The 20,336-nt window shown below is 46.4% G+C and overlaps 1 protein-coding gene across 11 annotated transcripts in view; it reads right to left on the reverse strand.

Moving 5' to 3' along the window:
• Positions 1-4,228: 4,228 nt before the first annotated feature.
• Positions 4,229-20,336, reverse strand: part of LOC144771984 (stomatin-like) — a 981,083-nt gene continuing 964,975 nt past the window's right edge. For all 11 annotated transcript variants that reach the window (XM_078656206.1, XM_078656207.1, XM_078656202.1 and 8 more), the window contains one exon: positions 4,229-4,807. In XM_078656206.1, the coding sequence (XP_078512332.1) occupies positions 4,619-4,807 (189 nt within the window). In that variant the 3' untranslated portion in view covers positions 4,229-4,618. The remainder of the gene's footprint in view (positions 4,808-20,336) is intronic.

The raw sequence follows: 20,336 nt of genomic DNA on the forward strand, positions 1-20,336 counted from the left end.
GAGCATACCCTGCCACACTTATGGTGGCCAAAAGCGGTACAAAAGGGGGTGGTGATGGACGGAGCATCTGAATCAATCAAACACTCACACCCAGTCAAAAGATCTCGGTTTAATCCATCACCGTTCTTTAGCCCACTCTGCCACCCTAGTTCAGACATGGCTATATGCAAATCAGTCTGACCCTGTGCCTCATGGGAACAGTCCAGCCCGAACTGCCAAGCCATGCCTTCCCTGGACCGGAAACAAGCTTCCGAGAACTGGTTTCTGGCATTCCAGCCGTCTTCAGCCCGGCTTGCTTTAATCCAGTGGCAAAGTGAGCAAGGGACTCACGTCTGAGCATACCCTGCCACACTTATGGCGGCCAAAAACGGTACAAAAGGGGGTGGTGATGGACGGAGCATCTGAATCAATCAAACACTCACACCCAGTCAAAAGATCTGGGTTTAATCCATCACCGTTCTTTAGCCCACTCTGCCACCCCAGTTCAGACATGGCTATATGCAAATCAGTCTGACCCTGTGCCTCATGGGAACAGTCCAGCCCGAACTGCCAAGCCATGCCTTCCCTGGACCGGAAACAAGCTTCCGAGGACTGGTTTCTGGCATTCCAGCCGTCTTCAGCCCGGCTTGCTTGAATCCAGTGGCAAAGTGAGCAAGGGACTCACGTCTGAGCATACCCTGCCACACTTATGGCGGCCAAAAGCGGTACAAAAGGGGGTGGTGATGGACGGAGCATCTGAATCAATCAAACCCTCACACCCAGTCAAAAGATCTCGGTTTAATCCATCACCGTTCTTTAGCCCACTCTGCCACCCCAGTTCAGACATGGCTATATGCAAATCAGTCTGACCCTGTGCTTCATGGGAACAGTCCAGCCCGAACTGCCAAGCCATGCCTTCCCTGGACCGGAAACAAGCTTCCGAGGACCGGTTTCTGGCATTCCAGCCGTCTTCAGCCCGGCTTGCTTGAATCCAGTGGCAAAGTGAGCAAGGGACTCACGTCTGAGCATACCCTGCCACACTTATGGCGGCCAAAAGCGGTACAAAAGGGGGTGGTGATGGACGGAGCATCTGAATCAATCAAACACTCACACCCAGTCAAAAGATCTGGGTTTAATCCATCACCGTTCTTTAGCCCACTCTGCCACCCCATTTCAGAAATGGCTATATGCAAATCAGTCTGACCCTGTGCCTCATGGGAACAGTCCAGCCCGAACTGCCCAGCCATGCCTTCCCTGGACCGGAAACAAGCTTCCGAGGACCGGTTTCTGGCATTCCAGCTGTCTTCAGCCCGGCTTGCTTGAATCCACACCACTGGAGTCAAGCTATCCAGGCTGATGAAGGCTGATAGCCAGAAACCGGTCCTTGGATGCTTGATTCCGGTCAGGGAAAGACATGGCTTGGTAGTTCGGACTGGACTGTTCCCATGAGGCACAGGGTCAGAGCTGATTTGCATATAGCCAGTGTCTAACCCAGGGTGGTGTGGAGTGCAAAAAAACGATGGATTTAGACCCAGATCCTTGTACTGGGGTGAATGTATGACATTGTTCTACATTCTGTCCATCAACTGTGTTTTTTGCAATTTTCACCCCGAGTGGGCTGGGTATGCTCAGACGTGAGTCCCAGGCTCTCCACACCACTGGAGTCAAGCTATCCAGGCTGATGAAGGCTGATAGCCAGAAACCGGTCCTTGGATGCTTGATTCCGGTCTGGGAAAGACATGGCTTGGTAGTTCGGACTGGACTGTTCCCATGAGGCACAGGGTCAGAGCTGATTTGCATATAGCCAGTGTCTAACCCAGGGTGGTGTGGAGTGCAAAAAAACGATGGATTTAGGCCCAGATCCTTGTACTGGGGTGAATGTATGACATTGTTCTACATTCTGTCCATCAACTGTGTTTTTTGTAATTTTCACCTCGAGTGGGCTGGGTATGCTCAGACGTAAGTCCCAGGCTCTCCACACCACTGGAGTCAAGCTATCCAGGCTGATGAAGGCTGATAGCCAGAAACCGGTCCTTGGATGCTTGATTCCGGTCTGGGGAAGACATGGCTTGGTAGTTCGGACTGGACTGTTCCCATGAGGCACAGGGTCAGAGCTGATTTGCATATAGCCAGTGTCTAACCCAGGGTGGTGTGGAGTGCAAAATAACGATGGATTTAGGCCCAGATCCTTGTACTGGGGTGAATGTATGACATTGTTCTACATTCTGTCCATCAACTGTGTTTTTTGCAATTTTCACCCCGAGTGGGCTGGGTATGCTCAGACGTGAGTCCCAGGCTCTCCACACCACTGGAGTCAAGCTATCCAGGCTGATGAAGGCTGATAGCTAGAAACCGGTCCTTGGATGCTTGATTCCGGTCTGGGAAAGACATGGCTTGGTAGTTCGGACTGGACTGTTCCCATGAGGCACAGGGTCAGAGCTGATTTCCATATAGCCAGTGTCTAACCCAGGGTGGTGTGGAGTGCAAAAAAACGATGGATTTAGGCCCAGATCCTTGTACTGGGGTGAATGTATGACATTGTTCTACATTCTGTCCATCAACTGTGTTTTTTGCAATTTTCACCCAGAGTGGGCTGGGTATGCTCAGACGTGAGTCCCAGGCTCTCCACACCGCTGGAGTCAAGCTATCCAGGCTGATGAAGGCTGATAGCCAGAAACCGGTCCTTGGATGCTTGAGTCCGGTCTGGGAAAGACATGGCTTGGTAGTTCGGACTGGACTGTTCCCATGAGACACAGGGTAAGAGCTGATTTGCATATAGCCAGTGTCTAACCCAGGGTGGTGTGGAGTGCAAAAAAACGATGGATTTAGGCCCAGATCCTTGTACTGGGGTGAATATATGACATTGTTCTACATTCTGTCCATCAACTGTGTTTCTTGCAATTTTCACCCCGAGTGGGCTGGGTATGCTAAGACGTGAGTCCCAGGCTCTTCACACCACTGGAGTCAAGCTATCCAGGCTGATGAAGGCTGATAGCCAGAAACCGGTCCTTGGATGCTTGATTCCGGTCTGGGAAAGACATGGCTTGGTAGTTCGGACTGGACTGTTCCCATGAGGCACAGGGTCAGAGCTGATTTGCATATAGCCAGTGTCTAACCCAGGGTGGTGTGGAGTGCAAAAAAACTATGGATTTAGGCACAGATCCTTGTACTGGGGTGAATGTGTGACATTGTTCTACATTCTGTCCATCAACTGTGTTTTTTGCAATTTTCACCCCGAGTGGGCTGGGTATGCTCAGACGTGAGTCCCAGGCTCTCCACACCACTGGAGTCAAGCTATCCAGGCTGATGAAGGCTGATAGCCAGAAACCGGTCCTTGGATGCTTGATTCCGGTCTGGGAAAGACATGGCTTGGTAGTTCGGACTGGACTGTTCCCATGAGGCACAGGGTCAGAGCGGATTGGCATATAGCCAGTGTCTAACCCAGGGTGGTGTGGAGTGCAAAATAAACAATGGATTTAGGCCCAGATCCTTGTACTGGGGTGAATGTATGACATTGTTCTACATTCTGTCCATCAACTGTGTTTTTTGCAATTTTCACCCCGAGTGGGCTGGGTATGCTCAGACGTGAGTCCCAGACTCTCCACACCACTGGAGTCAAGCTATCCAGGCTGATGAAGGCTGATAGCCAGAAACCGGTCTTTGGATGCTTGATTCCGGTCTGGGAAAGACATGGCTTGGTAGTTCGGACTGGACTGTTCCCATGAGGCACAGGGTCAGAGCTGATTTGCATATAGCCAGTGTCTAACCCAGGGTGGTGTGGAGTGCAAAAAAACGATGGATTTAGTCCCAGATCCTTGTACTGGTGTGAATGTATGACATTGTTCTACATTCTGTCCATCAACTGTGTTTTTTGCAGGCCAACTAGTAGCATTTAATTTACAGGCCCTGGGCACATATAGTGCACCCTACTAGGGAACTATAAGTAGATTAAATATGCCAATTGTGGATACGCCAATGTTACTGTGATTTGAGTGCAGAGCATATGCACTTGAGCACTTTAGCACTGGGCAGTAGTGTTAACGTGCCCAGAATCCTAAAGCCAGCAAAACTGATCTGTAAAACAGGTCAGCAGGCAAAAAGTATGGGGAAACCATGCCAAAGAAGCTAGATCTAACAGTAATGAGAGAATTATCCACCAAACATCACAACTATGCAGTTGCATTTCAAATATGTAGTACTTTGACAGCACATAGGAAACAAAAACACAAGGAAGAACAACAAACCCAAATTTCTTTAACATTAATTATTTTAAAATATGATACAGGTCTATTGTGAAAACAGCCCTACAAAGTGAACTCATTGAAACATTTTAAGAATATGCTTACATCTCTATGGGGTACACAGACATCTAGATATGTCTGCACAATCCCACCCTGAACCAGTACACTGTTGCCTCTACGCAATAAGAATTTACCCAAGTGGTTAATCATTTTTTTTAGAAGCAATCCGTGATGCATTAGATTCAGTTAATTACATATTTTGCTGTAAAACTGCATTTACCCATCATACACATTTTGGGTGCTAAAATGCAACACACAAAGCCCAATGTGCTTGTCATTTTAGATCACGTGTATATAGTTTTACTGATTGGACTATGCTGCCACATGATAAACGATCATTACTTTTTAGCCAACATAGTTAGAAAATCAACAGGAATAGGGAAGATAATAGTGGAGTTTTTCTCCGCAGATATTGTAGAGAGCGTCTGCAAATAGCGAAGCTGCATTGCTGCCGGAGACTCTGACATGACTAAGGCTGCTTCTTTCAGTGCCTGAGAAGCATTCATTTCACCTTCTGCTGATATAACCTAAACAGAGGAAAGAAAATACAACGGTCACCAAGTTAAATAAGCGGGTTGTGCTGTAGAACAAGCATTAGACCAAGTAGTTATTCAGTGTAACTAATCTATATTGCTAAACTGAATACGATCATTGATTTTTTTCGTTTACATGCATGCGGTTTTATATAGCGCCAACGTGGCCCTAGGGTGTTAAAGCTCTTCACAATCATTACAAACAGTAACAATGCATGACATATATGTTAACCCCTTAGCTGCTGAGGCTTTTCCACCCCAGTGCTGAGCACTTTTTAAGGTCTAGCGTTAGGCAAAACTGGTTGATTTTACTAAGATTATAAGTATAATATACGTACTTTATTTTTTTTACTGCACAATTAAAATGTAATGAAGTACAATTCTTCTTGTGCTACATTAAAGACATATATTTGCTTGCACAATTATTATAATGCATAACTGCAAACCGTGAAAGAGTACACATTTCCTTGCACCACAGTAAAATAATGATTCCCACTGCCAAGTGGCTAAATCACGATTTCACAATTTCATAATTGTATATGTTACAATCCTATTGTCACATAGAGAGTGTGTTTTCGTTCTTTTTACCTTCAGCACAATACCAATCTGATTCTCGCCCTGTGACTAACTATCAGTAACAATTTATTTCCAGCCAAGTGGCAACATTTCCCATTCTAGCTGCTGCCGAGGGGCTATTGGAAAGGTTTTTTTTAAATGTATTTTATTGTTTTCAGGGCAAAACTAAATACGTACAACTCAAGAGAAAAGCACAGTTTAGGCTCGGATAAGTAATTTGACATATAAGATCACATTTGCATATATATTTAGAAGCACTCAATAGCAGAACTCTGACTTTCGAGAAGCATCTTAAATGGGGTCCTGTCATTACTACTAACAGTGCCTCCAGTGATTACAAACTAGGGGGCATATTCCCAAGGACGTGTGATAATCATTGCAAAAGTAACTAAACGCAACACTCAACATCGCAATTTATTGCGGGAAAATTACGCTGTGTTAACTAAATATTCACAAGACGGCGGTACCATGCGATAGTCACCAGATAACGTGTCAAATGACCGTGTTAAAATCAACGCCACGCCGCAGAAATGCGAAACACGAACGCAAAAAAAGCTAAGATGAGGCCAATACTTATACAGAAATCCGTGAAAACCAGCGACAGGCCTGCAATTCACAAGCGTCGTTCGGGAAAAATCACCATCAAAGTAGAAAAAAAAAACAGACAAACAAATGCCAAACAACAGCGAAGCACAATGGATGTTGCCGGAGCAAGTACGGAGGAGAACCAGAACACCACAGGGCCCCCAGAGGACCAGCCTGGGACCTCGGGGTCAGGGAATGCCAAAGAGAAGAAGAGTAGGAAGAAGTGCTTCAGTCTGCAGAAAAACAGGATCCTGATAACGGAGGTGGTAGAACACGATCAACAACTGTTTGTCTCCTCGACTGTGTCATTGGCAACCGACAATGGACTATGGCAGTCCATTGTGGACAAGGTAAATGCAGTCAGAGTGCTAAAGTGGACAATGGAAGAGGTCTAGAGGAGCTAAAATGATGTGAAGCGCAAAACCAAGCTGAAACTCGCCAACAACCGGAAGGCAGTAATGCAGACTAGAGGTGTGAGTCCTGAGGCCACAGGAGGAGCTGAACGATATGGAGGAAATGGTGTCCACAGTCATCATTGGGGAGACGGTGGCAGGAGTAGGGGGACTGGACACTGCTCCACATGACCGGACACAACAGCACCATGGTGAGTAACAACCAGGGACTGGGGGACGGGGGGAGATGGGCACAATGGCACACATGCACAATTAAGTAGAGCACATCTGCAGACAAACCATGCCCCAGACCACCAACTCCCACCAAGAGACCAATGTTCCCAAGTATGCAACATCTCAGCACTGTACAAGCCCAGAAGTCAAAGGCACACCGCATGAAAGGGATAAGGGTCAGGAAAATCAGAGCTACAGGGGTGACTCCCCCAAAATGCAGCACACACATAACATTCATAGCACACAAACACTGACAACAATGTGGTACAAACTGCAAAACACCTACACCAGAACACAGGACACAACTGGTGGTGCTTGGGTGTAGACACTGGCCAATCACATTTGGCATTTCATGGAAATGTGAGTTGATAATATACAAGTACAAACACACACACGGCTGTTGTCAAAATGTCCACTGTCCCCCATCAAATAGGCAGCTCCTCCCAAACAGCCACAATGTACACAGTCATGCAGTCTGTATGAAAACATGTACAATGCGACAACGTACATGTGGACACATTGTTAATTGTATCTCCCCTTTACATTGCAGAGGGAGAATCAACACCTCCTGCAGAGCAGCCTGACCCTCTCTTCGTTGATGATGAAGAGGACCACCACAGCTTCGACTCCGACGCCCTCCAACAGTTCGTGGAGAGCCTATGCAGCCCACCTTCAGTAGCTGGGCAGCCCAGAAGCTACAAGAAGACCCCACCCCCTGCACAGAGCACACAGCAGGCAGCACCCACCGCCACGGCTGCCTCCCAGGACCCCCAGAAAGAACACATGGCCTTCCGACGCCTTGTGTTGGGGTGCCAGGAGCAGCTGACTGAACAGGTGCGGGTGGGCTTCGACCTCATGGCAGGAAAACTAGATGCCATTTGTGGGTGTCTAAGTACCATCAGGGACCACTCACAGTCCCTAACAGACACCCACAGTCTGCTCCATGCTCTCTAACCGACCAAGGCTGACATATGGAGCCCTGACCCAGTCAGAGCGGTTCTAGTGATGACACACAGGAGTTGAGAAACATGCGGAGGTTAATGGAGACCATGGAGCGGGAAAATGTGGAAAGAGCGGCTGCCACGGCTGCACACCAGCGAGTGGTAGCTGGGTTCCTCAATGACCTCAAAACCATCCTCATGGCATTGCTGCCTCAAGGCCTGGTGCTGATGCATGCTGCTGCTACCACTACATCCACATCTCCGCCCCCTGAAGTGTCAGTGCCACACAGTGCGGCAGACATTCCACCTCCGGCCCTTGGGGTGTCACTGTCACACAGTGCTGGAGACAGGCCAGCACCACCCACACGTGAGGGACATTAAACAGAAGAGGATGAAGATGTGGATAAATCTGCCTTCGTGGTACGAAGGACGCAGTAGCATTCTTCTCCGCCATATGGCCTGTTTCTGCTCGGTTCTGCCCTCTGCTTCATCACCTTCCACTGTCCCCCGATGTACTCTGCGACACTCACCTTGGACCTCGACATGGACTGCCATATTCTGTTTGATCACCAATGACACAGCAATCAGACTGTGGACTGAACTCTTCCCCCTACTTTGGACTTGTCATTCCCTGAAGGACTCTGGCTGGTCCTCTACGGCCCAACATGGTCATGTGGGGTTTGCACGGCCCTGTACTGCTCCAGATGCAACACTCCACTGAATGTGCATTAAACATTCCTAATCACACAGATGTGTCATGTCTATGGTCTTTCAAGTGTGGAAGTATGGATGAATGTAGGCTCAGTGAATTCCTCTTACGTCCATGTGGCTCATGTCGTTGGACTATGGTCACAGGGTGACAGGTTCCTGAATGCAGTCCGGGTGGCGCAGACACAACAACAGGGACACACACAATAGTTACTTCCTTGTCCAGCCCCATACAGAACTACGCACAAAGCCCGGGGGTCATTGTTCAAACCCTCACGCTGGACTGGCATACCCCAGGCCAGCCCACTCCGCTTACGCTCACAGGGGAGACGGCAATGCTACATATCCCAGGGCTACCCTGTAGTGATCTGCTGATCACAGGTCTAGTTGTCAGCATGCCACAGCCACTCCCTCATGGCTGGTTTTCACCCACACCGCACCCATCCCACACATGCGTCACAGGACATGTGACCCTGCCAATAAAAAGGGCTGGGTGCACGTGCTCAACACCATTTCCAACCTCTCTCTGCGTGTAGCTGTGTGGTGTTCATGTAGGCATGAGGGCCCAGGGCCCTGCAACATCACATTCCCCCGGCCCGGAGGTGACAGGATGGCATCTGCACCATGATACCCAATCATACAGGGTCCATGACTTGCAGGGTACAGACTTGGTGGCACCGGATACACTGCGGCCGGCACATGTACCCCACCACGGGACCGTGACTTTCGGTGCACTGAGGTAGGGGCACCTTAAGTGCTGAGCGGGTGTGCAGCTTGCGATGCCCTGTCCTGGCGGTCCGGACTGCTCAGTATTTGTGCGCCCTGCTGTACCGCAGTATAGGCTAGAGTAAGCGGGCAGTGCGGGCCTACCGCCATGTGGTGTCGCCTCCTGGACCACAGAGTTAGTGGCACCTCAAGGGCTGAGCGGGTGTGCAGCCTGAGTTGATGCAGGGTGCACTGGTATGTCCTCTGCCATGGCAAAATCAAGGCCCAGACTCAAATGTGAGACCTAGTGGCCTGCGGAGCAGGGCCGCATGATGTGGAGGGTGCCATGTCCGCAGGCCCCGGGCTTGCACCGGCACGTGGTGGGCCCTCATTGCGACACGCCGGTGGGGGAAAGTGAGCAGTGAGGCCTGGGTATGCTGGGGCAGGCATGCACCGCTGGGCGGCGGGAGGGGCTGGTGTGCAGCTGCCTGGGTGCGCAGGGGCGGGCATACACCGCAGGGCAGCGGAAGGGGCCCGGGTGCAGCTGCCTGGGTGCGCAGGGGTGGGCATGCACCGCTGGGTGGCGTGAGGAGCTGGGATGCAGCTGCCTGGGTGTGCAGGGGCCGACAGGTGATGATGTTGTGTGCAATTGTATGTACTTTGGCATTCATGTATCTGGACTCTGTTTCAGATGACGGATCTGTTTCAGATGTGGGACCTGGTGAACTGCACTGCATACCGCCAAGTGGTTGGAGACACACTGGTGTCAGCAGGTGAGCAGTGAGGCCTGGGTGCATAGTGTCGGCACTCTTTCCCTGTCCATCTCTTCTGTTCTCTGTGTCTCTCACCCCCTCTCTATCCGTCTATCTCTCGCTCCCCCTCTCTGTCCGTCTATCTCTCGCTCCCCCTCTCAGTCCGTCTTTCTCTCTCTCTCCCCCTCTCTGTCCGTCTATTTCTCTCTCCCCCTCTCTGTCCATCTTTCTCTCTCCCCCCTCTGTCCGTCTATCTCTCTCTCCCTCTCTCTGTCCGTCTTTCTCTCTCTCCCTCTCTTTCGCTCTCTCTCTCTCTCCTTCGCTCTCTCTCTGTCCTTTGATTTGCGCAAGACACACCTTCTCATCATGATTTTTGTCTTGCAGGCTGTGACCTACAGATTGTCCCTAGGGAAGCCACTGTGTGCCTTCATTTCTGTTCTATGTTTATTTGAATACATTTTAATTTGTTAATTCGAAGGTGAATGTGTGGTGCTAATTTTTATGATGACACTAAGTATGGGCGCAAAATCTGTTCCGCTCGCGGAATTTGCGAATTTTTGGCAATTTCGTGATCCGCGAATCTCGCGAAATTGCCGAAAAATTCACAAATTCGCTCGCGGGTGGATTTTTGCACATGCCCGAGTTGAAGCTCAAATAATCAGCCCAAATAACTAGTGAGCACAGTCTAGGGTAGGCAGGTGTGCTTCCTCCCTATATCTACCTCCTATAATTAGATGTAATCCTTGATGGAGGTCTTTGCATCCACGAGTTTCTCGAGCGCAATCCCTGTGTACTTACTGTGACCAGGAGGCTGCTTTCTTCTCATCTGCTGCTCCGATCGGTCTCTGACCCTTTATAAACAAGAGGCATGTGAACTCGCATAGAAGTCCCGCCACACACACTAGGGTATGCAACGTCTTCGCGCCCTTTCCTCACTATGATGGACAGCTCACTCGAGGGACCTCGGCGCCTTTCGGCGCGGCGGCAAAGTTACAGACACACGTGTCACATTTTTGTGCAAATTGCAAAAAAATCCGCGGGTTCGCGGGAAAATCGGCAAACTCGTGGATTTTTTTGCCATTTTCCGCAAAATTCGCCCATACTTAGATGACACATGCATGTCACCAAATATGTTTGTGTGACATCAGACAGATTATTTGGTACTTGATTCCGTGTATCTGATGTGGCATGTCTTTGACTGTGGGGTCCTGGGGGTGGTGGCAGTGGGTGTTTTAGCCCTGTTGGGGATCACAGCTGCATTATCAGTGGCTCCATGGCATGTGTTGTACTTCTGGTGTGGCTGTGGGCTGGGCTCCCGTTTCTGGTGAAGGCTGTGGTCTGACTTTACACCAGGTCAGAGCAGGTGTTAATTTCCTGCTGCTAACGTGCCTTATCGCATGTTTTGTTGTCGTATCACCGATCTGGCTGGTCGTTGAGAATGTTGTGGAGTGGTGTTGTCGCGGCTTTTTGCATGGAAATGCCTACTCTGCATCTCATTAGTGATAGTTGCGGGTGTCATCTGTGGCGATGTTTTTTTGCGGCTGCTATCACAGGTAAACTGGCGCTATGGGCTGTTAGCACCAGCTTGTGAATGGGGTGGTAATTTTATCATGATTTTAGCTGCGATAAAGTGCCGATAACTCAGCGATAACTCCTTGAGAATATGCCCCATTGACTCTACTGACCAATGTAATATTGGAGGGGTGCTGGTTAGTGCCTTGGATCTTGAGTGATGTAAAGGCGCCCCCATTCATGTTGGGCAATATACGTACCTAAAGGGACTTTCAGCCAACTCCCTTCATCAATCGACTTGTTATTTTATTCACATTTTGTTTTCACACGCTACAGCACACAGCATAGGGAAAAGGGTCAGCCACTGGTTAACAGCACTTTGAGTGTCCAGATTTTGCTCTTTCACAATGAGCACATCCACACACAAGGTAATAGCTTTCAGTGATAGTGTTTTTGTTTTAACTTTATAATCACTTTAGTGTTGCCTTTGTCTATAAAGCCAAAGGTGAGTGCACAGCATTGCTAACAGAGAAAACCACAAGCCACATTCCACACTTTGTCTGCTCTCTTCTCCTGACAATGGTGTTGTATATTACTTTTGAAGTGTTCTTTGTTTTTCTGATTGCTGATATTTCACAGCATGCCAGATTGTGTCCACTTGAAACTGTCAAAATTATTTATGTGCATTCATAAAAAGACAGTCCTTCAGAACATGTTTTTTTCTGGACTCAATTTCAATAATATTTTTTTTCATAAAATTTGCAAGGAAGAAAATCTGCTTTTATTGTATTTAATTTGCAGCACTGGTAACAATTAAAAAAAAAAGTTATGTCTTTCTTCCTCTTTCAATGCTTCTTTCCTTCTTTTTTTCTTTGTTTGCTTCTTTCCTCTTCTTTCCTTTTTTCTTTTTTCTTTCTCTCACTCTTTCTTTCTCTTTTTCTTTCTTTCCATCCTTCTTTCCATCTTCCTTTCCCGCTTTCCTTCTTCCTTGCTTTTTTCCTTCTTTTTTAATTTCCTTCTTTCTTTCAATTCTTTTCTTACCAACGTTCCTTCCTTCTTTCTTTCCGTCTTTCTTGCATTCTTTCCTTCTTCCTTTTTCTCCTTTCCTGTTTTCTTTCTTTCTTTTCTTTTTTCCTTTCTTTCTCACTCTTCCCTTCTTACTTTTATTTCTATTAATTTCTTTCTTTGTCCCTCTTTCTCTTTCCTTCTTATTTCCTTTTTCTTTCTCTTTCTTTCCCTCATTTCTTTTATTTTCCTTTTCCTTTCCATCTTTTGTGCTTTCTTTCCTGACTTCTTGCATTCTTTTTCTTTAATTCATAATTTTATTAATTCTTACAGCATTACCGTTGTGCATTCTTTTTCTTTAATTCATGATTTCATTCATTCTTGCTATCTTTCCTTCTTGCATTCTTTTTCTTTAATTTGTGATTAAATTCATTCATGTTGTCTTTCTTTCTTGACTTTTTGTCTTCCTTCTTGCCTTGTGACTTTCTTGCCTTCTTTCTCAAAGCCAAGAGACTGGCAGCCTATCGCAGAATAATTGGCTTTTTAGGTCTATGTTAGGCATGACCTTTTGATTTCACTCAAATTATGTGTATGGCATAGTTACTTATAAGGTTTTTAAGCCACACTCCTTCCATTTGTCTTTGGTTGTAGAATGTGTCATTCACATTTTTCTCCAACCCACTTTATCATGCATTAGGGTGCAAATCATCAGTCTACTTTAGCCATTGGCTGACTTTACTATGAGTTTCTTTAAAGCATTTTTTGCATTTTTCTAAGATTTAGTCTATTTTCCCTATTTTTTGTGGTTTCAACATACTCTCAGTTTGTGATGGAAAATGGTGTGGAACCAATTGGTGATACGTATTTATGAAAAGTAGACAACTTCACACTTCAGCATGGAGTAATTTGTGTAGATCGTTAATGCTTTCCCAAAGAAAGTAATTTTTGACATAAAATAAAAATGAAAATAAGTAGAAAAAATATCAATCGATGAGAATGTTCTATCTGTAATTTGTTTGTCACTTTGACTTATATGCAAAACCTTATACCCTTACATGAATTAGATCCTTCTGGTCACAATATATAAAGTATGTAAGTTTTCCAAAAATATGCAATAACTCGAGTCAACAACGGAGATTCAGCTCATAAAGATTTTTCATTGCGTACTGATCTTGCAGCAATTCATATATTACAATATAATGAGTATGAAGGGAACTGATGTATTTCTGAAATGTACCCAAGATATGGAGTTTAGGAACAATGGTTATTTGTATTTGTATACATCTTATTTTGGAGTTACCTATACTATCATATTTTCCATAGAAGTATTTTGCATAATGCATCCTTTCTTGCACACTAGCTTACATTTGGAAGCCAAAAATGCAGAGAAATCCAATTGGAAATAACAAATGTTCTACTATTCTCTGTTTCCACATGTCTCTCACTCAAAACGGTACCCCACTTGTGTGACTAGGTTAGTGCCTTCTAGACAACACAATATAAAACTTGACCTGAAGGCATCACATTCTACCTAGCGAAATCACTGTTTATTTTATAATGTACGTAATTGCGGAATTTGGGTCCAAGCTTAATGGCCACCCAGAGAAACCAACTAAACCCAGAAATTATGAATGTACACACCCAGCAAAGTCAAAGGTGATGTGACTCATGTGGATGAGGTTTTATTTGCCCATAAGTACTTGCAAACCCCAAGCACACATTTTCCTTACCTTACTGTGATTGGAAGTCCAGAATTTGCGAGGATCCACAAATTTCCTACCACCTAGCGTCCCCACATTTGTGCTGATAAAAAAGGTATCCCACTTGTGTGAGTGGGCCCGGGCAAAAAAGCCCCCAAAACGGAACATGAATAGATCAAACTTTTTTCATTAAAAACTGGCCCTTTGTTTGCAGCATGGGTAGCTGTGGATTTTAGGCCTGGTCTTATCCGCCACCCAGGGAAGCCTAACAAACCTTTTAGAAAACTAGACATTCAGGGAAGTTCAGGGTGGTCAGGCATGTGCCGATCCCCCTACCTTTTTTTACCCACAATGCCCTTCAAACCTAAAACCTTGGTAATAGGGACAAGTTACTTACCTTCGGTAACACATTATCTGGTAGAGACATGATCTAGCCGCAGATCCTTACCTTTAAACTTCCAGGTGTCAGGCTGGATCTGAAAGTTTTTTCTTAGCAGTATCCCTGCATGCGTCAGTTGACTCCATGTAACATTGTTGGCGTTGCGTTCGTCGTCATTGTGACGTCCGCGTCATCAATATAACCGCTACTCCGACGCACTGACGTCAGGTCCTTTGCACGACTTTCCAAGCCGGAAGCGCAGAGCCATGAAGTGACTGATCATGGTGTGTTAAAAAATGAACAACTAGGGCCCTGAAGGGAAACATCCCTGAAACTTAAAAACAACTCCGCAGTGCGGGAGGATGGGTGGGTCAGTAAGGAATCTACAATTAGATCATGTCTCTACAAGATAAGGCGTTACCAAATGTAATAAACTTGTCCATCTGATAGAGACATCTAGCTGTAGATTCCTTAACTTTGAACAGATATCCAAGCAATACCATCCCCGGAGGAGAGACTGCGGAACGGTTTAGAATACAAAATCCTGCATAACAGAGTGACCGAACAAGCCTTCTCTGCAAACCTGGGAAGCCAGGCAGTAGTGTCTGGCGAACGTGTGCAGATATGCCCACATGGCATCTTGGCAGATATCTGAAACGGGAACACCACGCTGAAGAGCCATGTGGCAACCTTTACACTTGTGGAATGGGCCCTAAGCCCTTCAGGGGGATCCTTCTTCACTAAGGCATAACAGATTTTTATACAGAGGATAACCCATTAGGATTTAGGGCCAGATGTAGGTGGCCAATTACCGGTCGGTAACGGCCGAATTCGGCCGTTACCGACCGGTAATTGGATTTTGAGATGTAGGGGGCAGAATCGGTAAATTTACCGATCGGTAAATTTACCGATTCTGTAAATTACCGAATCGGTATTTTTACCGATTCGGTAATTTTGAGATGTAGGTGGGACTCTTCTGAGTCCCACAAGCCTTACAGAATCGGTATTTTACCCTCAAATTCAATTTGATGGTAAAATACCGATTCCGGTGTGCATGCACATGTGTGCATGCACACCTGTGCCATAGGACAGGCAGACCTGCCCTTAGGGCAGGTATACCTGCCACATGGCACCCGAACCTGTTTTGGGGGTGCTAGGGGGTGTCAAAGTGACACCCCCTGCACCCTTGTGGAATTCGGTATTTACCGATTCGGTAAATACCGATTCGGTAATGCCCATTCATTCCTATGGGCTTCAAAGCCCATAGGAATGAATGGGCATTACCGGTCGGTATTTACCGAATCGGTAAATACCGACTTTTACAGATTCGGTAAATCCACATCTGGATTTACCTACATCTCCCTCCTTATATTTTACCGATTCATAAATACCGAATCGGTAAAATTCGGTATTTATGAGTCGGTAAAATATATTTACCTACATCTGGCCCATAGTTCTCTTCTGGACAACACAGCCTTTCTTTGCATCAACGTATATGATACAGAGTTGGTCACCCGGAACTCTCTGGTGCAATTGAGGTAGAATTATATTGTCTTTTGGGTCCAGACGATGGAGGCGCTCCTCTTCCTTGGAAGAGTGTAGGGGTGCATCGAAGGTGGGCAGAGTGATAGACTGTCCAAGATAGAAGTGTGTTACCACCTTTGGTAGAAAAGATTCCCTAGTCCGGAGTACCACTTTGTCCGGGAAGACAGTCAAGTAAGGAGGCTGTGAAGACAGTGCCTGTAGTTCACTTACTCTCCTGGTAGAGGCTATTGCCACCAAAACAGCTGTCTTGATGGTGTGCAAGGCCATTTATTAAGGGGCTCAAACGGCGTAAACATCACTAAGGTGAGAACCAAATTAAGGTTCCACTGTGGCATAATAAAAGGTGAAGGAGGAAACCAGTGGGTTAATCTCTTCAAGAATCTTTGCACCAGAGGAAATTTGAAAAGAAAGGGTTGATCAGGTAGCCGCAGAAAAGAGGAAAGGGCCGAAAGATGGCCCTTCAAACTGCCCAGAGCAGAGCCCTGCTGTGCCAAAGAAAGTATAAACAGAAGGACTTCAGATAAAGCAGCATAAAAACGGTCAATATGCCGATCTGTACAATATTTACAAAATGTGTTCCATCTGCAGGCATATACCAATTTTGGGAGGGACGCCTGGCTGCCAAGATAACATCACAGACTTCAGGAGGGAGGTCGAAAGCCGTCAACTGTTGTGGCTCAATCCCTATGCAAGGAGGCAGTGAGTGGACAGGTTTGGAAGGAGAACCATCCCCTGCTGCTGCGACAGAAGATCCTCCCGAAGGGGCAGCCTGACCGGAGGATCGATCTCATGTTTAGAAGCTCGGGATACCAGATTCTCTGTGCCCAGTCCAGAGCCACAAGAATAACTTGTGCCAGGTTGCCCCTGATCTTCTTGAGCACTCAGGAGTGGCATCAGCGGAAAGGCGTATAGGAGGCCTGAGCTCCACTCGTTACGAAATGCATTGCTAAGCAAAAGCCGCCATGTAAACTCCAATGCGCAAAACTGCTAACATTGCGTGTTCCTTCAGAAAGAGGGGCAGAAAGGGGATCCACAGCCTTTGCTGTGCGCCATGCCACAAACGTATTCCATCTGCAGGCGTATACAGTCTTAGTGGAGGGACGCCTGGCTGCCAAGATTACATCACAGACTTCGGGAGCAAGTAAAATGGCGTCAACTGCTGACGCTCAAACTCCACGCAAGGAGGTGGAGGCTGGACAGGTTCGGGAGGAGGTCCGTTCCCTGCTATTGCGACAGTGATCCTCCTGAAGAGGCAGTCAGATCGGAGGAACGATGGCCATGTTGAGCAGCGCGGGATACCAGACTCTTCGTGCCCAATCCGGAGCCACAAGAATGACTTAGGCCTGGTCACACTTGATCTTCTTCAGCACTCTGGGCAGAAGTGGTATAGGCAGAAAGGAGTATAGAAGACCGCGATTCCACTCGCAACGAAAAGCGTCGCCTAGCGACTGCCGCCTTGGAAATTCCAACACGCAGAACTGCTGACATTGCGCGTTCTCTTCGGTGGCGAACAGATCTAACCAATACCCGAGGGAACTATGGTCACAGTTTGATTTAGATATGTTGGACAAGATGTAAGCCTTTCATGGTTTATGACGGACAAATGCTCAATACTACTGATGGTGGCCTTCCAGCCTGGGACAGGCCCCGCTCCCTAAACAGGTAGTAAAAAACCTGGGGGTTCGTCTAGACCAGGACCTCACCCTTTTTCACCATGCCAGCACCACTGCAGGGTCCTGCTTCCATATTATTGGCCTCCTTCGGAAGGTGTTCCCCCTTCTACCCGACGATACTCGGAAGACCCTGGTCCAGGCCCTCGTTTTGAGCCGCCTGGACTATTGTAATGGCCTACTTCTAGCTGCCAATGAGGGAGTGCTCAATAAACTACAGGTGGTGCAGAACACCGCAGCACGGCTGGTGACCAACACCCCCCCCAGAACGCCGTCCCTCCCCCTCCTCCAGGCCCTTCACTGGCTTCCTATCCGGAAACGGGTAGAATTCAAGATTTGCTGTGTGATACACAAGAGTTTACACAATCTGGGACCCCATTACTTGGCGGATAAATTTGTTTATCACCGTCCATCCCGCATCCTCAGGTCCACCAACCAACAGTTGCTTCAGGTTCCCAGACACTATAAGACCAGACAGGGAGGCCGCGCCCTCTCCATCATGGGTCCACGTCTATGGAACAGCCTCCCCCTCTCCCTCAGAGAATGCCCGAGTCACTCAGCTTTCAGGAAACGCCTAAAGACAGCCCTATTCTAGGAGGAGCTTCCTCGACCTGTTCACCTCACAGCACCGCGCGGAGATACACCTTCGGGTGTGATGCCGGCGCGTAATAAGCCCATAAATAAATAAATGGTTCATTTATTCCACTTATTTTAACTGTCAATAATACACCCATATTTAAATTGGAATAAACTACAAAATATTCCTTCCACCAGAATTTAGATCAACTTTCCCCAACCTGTTAGACACCAATTGATATGTTATGTACATCTGTTGCTTAGATGAAGCTGAAAATAACATAGTGAATCGGGGTTTAACAATGTTATGCCATGCAGATGGTTTTTGGATCAATTTCAGTACAACACAGAATCTGTGGAATCTGTGGAAAATTATCTGAATTAATAGAATAATAGCTTGATGAATATGTTACCAGGGATGATAGGATTGTATATAGGCAGGGGGTCTTTTATGCAAACTGATCTGTATGATATTTCATTTTTTGTAAAATAGAAATAAGATATTCTGTTCAGTTAATTATTGCCATGTCTATCCTGTTTTGTCTTTTTTTATTTTATTTTATTTATTAGAGTTTTATGTAGCACATACTTGACCCAAATCAGGTATCAGAGAGCTTTACATAGCACCAGTTACATTACATGAGGACACATTCATTGTTGTTAGGCACAGAGAGATTAAGTGATTTGTCCGGAATCACAGGATGTTCAGAGTCATTGCCGACACTCAAACCCAGTTCCCCAGATTCGAGGTCGGCCGCCCTAGCCATTAGGCCAACTCCTCTCCCCAAGATTAGATTAAAGTTTCTCTTTAATCATGTGTCTTTTGTTGATACTAAAAGAATCCTTATATAATTGTTTTTACAGCCCTGATGAAGTCTGCATAGGACGAAACGCTTTGGCTGGGCTGATGCATGTATTCTTACACCTGGTTGTAAAAAGAAAAGAAAAAATTTACTACAAGAACTTTTGAGACTTCCGTCTTCATAATTGGTTGGAATTATATGCATTCAAAAGAATGTGATTGTACTTTACAATTGAACTGTATGGATCTTTATGCTCCTTGACATTATCATTCTTATGTGGAGAGAAATTAGTTTTCTCTTATAGGTGGCTTCTTAGTAGTGGGGTCACGTCAAGTTTGAGCATTATTCTACACTTGGACATCTTGAGGATAATTATACTGGTGCAGTTCATATTGCATACACTACTAATTTCAGAACTCTTATCTAAAAGCACTGCACGAAGATGAGCATGGTGTTTGTGTATGGAGGGGTGACTAGAAATGATTGTCCATTTAAAAGGAAGCATATTAGGGTGATGCCCATATAAGCAATAAAAAGGAGAGCATCCCAGCGTAGAGTGTTCAGCGTTGTTGTAGGCGAACTCAGCTATCCAAAGCAAGGTGTACCATTCCATGGCGTATTGCACCATAAAACATCGTAAGTATTGTTTCAATGTTTGGCTTAGATGTTTGGTTTTCCCATCTGTTTGCGGGTGGTTACTGGTAGACAATCAGGCCTCCACTTTCATAGATTCACATAGGGCTCTACAAAAGCGTGAGGTGAACTGAGATCCTCTATCAGTTATAAGGACACAAGGTATTCCATGAGCGCGCACTATAGACTATAGGAAGATGTTGGCCAGTTCAGAAGACGTGGGTAACTTCTTTAAAGGAATGAAATGACCCATTTTTATGAGGTGGTCCATCACAACCAAGATTGCAGTGTGTCCTTCCCTTGGAGGCATTTTCAGGATGTAATCCATCAACACGTGTGGCAACGACTGGTAGGGATAGAAAGAGAACATAATAGTCCTACAGGTTTACTGTGCCTGACTTTCCCTTGTACAAAGGCAGTTGCAGTTCTTCACATATTTCTTCACATCTTGTCGCAACGTAGGCCACCAAAAGGACCGTTTCACGGTTGCGATGGTTTTATACTCCCCCATGTGTCCACCTAACGTCAAATCATGGACCCATGTAAATACTTGAAGTTATAGAGGTTTATCTGGTACATATAATGCATGGCAATAGTATAACAAGTCATCTCTTTCAGACTTGTGTTCAGGTTCTTCTTGTTTCCAGTCCTGTCCATTTATGCCACCTAGAGATAACTTCAGGTCTTCTGGGAATTCAGTTGAAGTGATTAGGGCCATATCACTGTCCTCAAACCATGCCATCGGAAGAATACTTGGAGGGTCGCTAGCAGGCTCATTGGTGTTTTTCCCGGTGGTTTTGGTTCTGG

The sequence above is a fragment of the Lissotriton helveticus genome, chromosome 8 (assembly GCF_964261635.1).
Source record: "Lissotriton helveticus chromosome 8, aLisHel1.1, whole genome shotgun sequence".
NCBI classification, from domain to species: Eukaryota; Metazoa; Chordata; class Amphibia; order Caudata; family Salamandridae; genus Lissotriton; species Lissotriton helveticus.